Source organism: Spinacia oleracea, chromosome 4, assembly GCF_020520425.1.
Source record: "Spinacia oleracea cultivar Varoflay chromosome 4, BTI_SOV_V1, whole genome shotgun sequence".
Lineage (NCBI taxonomy): Eukaryota > Viridiplantae > Streptophyta > Magnoliopsida > Caryophyllales > Amaranthaceae > Spinacia > Spinacia oleracea.
The window spans coordinates 143,716,388-143,718,919 of record NC_079490.1 but is presented as its reverse complement, the minus strand read 5'-3'; the positions used below and the strand labels follow the sequence as shown (position 1 = coordinate 143,718,919).

Sequence of the window (2,532 nt, the reverse complement as noted above, 5' to 3'; positions counted from 1 at the left end):
CTTGGCTAATTTTTTGCTGTATTAATTAACAAGGCCAACTAACTAACTAACTATATTCCTGCCATGAATCTGTTGGCAAGTTCAACTTGGATCACCTTTGAGGTTCAGATTCATGTACAGGTTCGTGCGTGTTTCGGTGCCTCATTCATCGGTTCTGGTCCATCACCCATATATTATATATATCGACTTTCAAAATTAATATACCATATTGTTGCAAACATTCCTTCCCAATAATCAATTTACCATATTTTTAAAATTATATTACAGCCTGAAATTAAGGAACACAAAACGTACATATATAACACCTACTGTTAAACAAACCAACAATAGACAGGACATCACTATGTACTCCGTAGCAGATAACAGAGAACATATATAACAAAGATACCAGCTTCCTAAGAACAATATAACTTAGAATAACTAACTGACTAAATTTCATAAGATGCAAAACTGTAGCTTATGTGGACCCTAATTTAGCTTCTTTGTACATAGAAACTAATCCTAGATTCAAGATCAAAACTTTCAACTACAATATGTCTTCCATCTTCCTTCCCTTGTTCGACATCAGCAGGTGAAATGTGAGCTTTTTCTAAATGATTATCCTCAGCTAGCACACAGCATAATCTCTTTGTTTCTGGACCTGTGTTTTGTGTATGGGTATCATCTAAACACTTTCTGCCACCATTTGTGATCATATAGTTTTCTTCCACCTTTTCCTCATTGTCTTCCTCAACACAAGTATGATCACACACCCTTGTATCCTCTGTCCCATTCCCCTCAAAAGATTTTGTGCCTCTCTCTAATAATACTTTAGACACTTTGTTAATTTTTCTATCACTTCTCTTTCGCCTAACAAAGGTTAACAGTGTATCATTATCAACATCCAATTCTGGCCTCAACCATTTTGAATACTGCACTGTAACATCTCCCTCAAACAACCGAGGAGGTAAGTACAACTTCAAACCTTCAAGTGGTTTTGCATAGCTACTCCAAGCAAGTTCCATATCACCATTCGATCTAGCAACCAAATTTGGGATATCTTGATCCATTCCGAATTGCAATCCTACTCTATGTGGCAAGTATTGCATAACACAATCAAAACCTACCAACTCACTTGGCCTCAAACACCTCACAAATGATAACAAATCCTCATCCACCTCAGAATCTATCAACACCCACATCCCATCATCACTATAAAACTTGGGAAACAACCAGTTATTCAGACATAAAGCATAAGGCCTCCATACAAAACTATCAGCAGCAGACTCAATCTCCAACCTCAAATTCTGAGTTTTGAGCTTTGTTACATTGTGCCAACGAGCCACTCTCGGCTCACCCTTAACTAAATTCATCGGTTTTGGGCTCAATTCCAGAAACCTTTCCCAAGCCCAGAGCTGTACTAATTGAAACGGTCCCCAAATTACAAGGTCTAAACCATCATCCACACCTTCCATAGTGCAAGATACAATCTTTTCTTTCAACAAACTTAAGTCTCTATAAATCGAAGCTAATATTGTGGATGCAAAAGCAATCTTGGTACCCATAGCAACACTAATCGCAACGCCAAATACTTTATAATTAATCCGGCCATAATAATTGGTGGAGTAAACGTACCTTGATAACCATAAAACAAGAAATGCAACATGCTCAATTTCACCACCCATCCCCTTGTAATACTCTATCCATCTAGAATGAGACCCACTATTTCTCTGAATCAAAGAATAAGAATTTCTCAATTCTCCATAAAGTTCAGCATTTTTATCGTTCTTATCAAAAGGAATAAGAACAGGAGAAGCACCCAAAACAGGAAACCCTCCCAAAACCATTATATCCTCTAAACTAATGGTGGATTCACCCCATGGAAACACAAATGTGTTAGTTTCAGGGCACCATCTTTCTGCTAAACACATAATCAGCTCATTATCCCTCTTAATCTTATAAGACGATGCCGCAATAGCATCAAAGATCCCAACTTTCTTCCATATACTTTGATGGGTTTGCTTTAAATCATCAACCCATGACCTCAATCCCTTTAGTGGCTTTAATCTACCATAAAAAGACACGCTTTTCCCAAGATCTTCAATGTTGATTTTAGGGTTTGAACGGAGAGGAACGGAAGGGGATTTGGGTAAAGGTTGAATCTTGGGGTTTAATAGAGGTTTAAGGAAATGAGCTTTTCTTAAAGTTAGTTTTCCATCAGAATTTGGTGGAATCATGAGAATTTCTCTCTCCTCAACAATGGTGTATTCATCTTCTTCAATTTCATCTTCCAAAATATTCAAACCCATTGATTTGTTACTCATGCTTTTTTGGTGATTCCTCTATTCCTACTCTCTGTATTTCTGCAATGTGCTGGACTTATTTGGGGCGAATGCCTTTTTTCTATTTATGGATCATTTTTGGCTCCAAGTGTTGGAGCAATATTTATTTTTCTTCTTTTGGCATGTGAATAGAACATTGTTTAAATTTCATGACCAACGTTTTTTTTTCTTTTGGTACCCGTAGAGGTTGTTTTTTCGCATATTAAATATG

General features: G+C 37.0%; 1 protein-coding gene across 1 annotated transcript; it reads right to left on the bottom strand.

Moving 5' to 3' along the window:
- Positions 1 to 473: 473 nt before the first annotated feature.
- On the bottom strand, positions 474 to 2,288 carry LOC110805929 (uncharacterized). Its single transcript, XM_022011552.2, has one exon. The coding sequence runs from the start codon at positions 2,286 to 2,288 to the stop codon at positions 474 to 476; it is 1,815 nt and encodes a 604-aa protein (XP_021867244.2).
- Positions 2,289 to 2,532: the final 244 nt, after the last annotated feature.

Bases quoted from the DNA above. Each gene is read 5' to 3' on its own strand.
- LOC110805929 (XM_022011552.2), bottom strand. From the start codon at position 2,288: ATGGGTTTGAATATTTTGGAAGATGAAATTGAAGAAGATGAATACACC.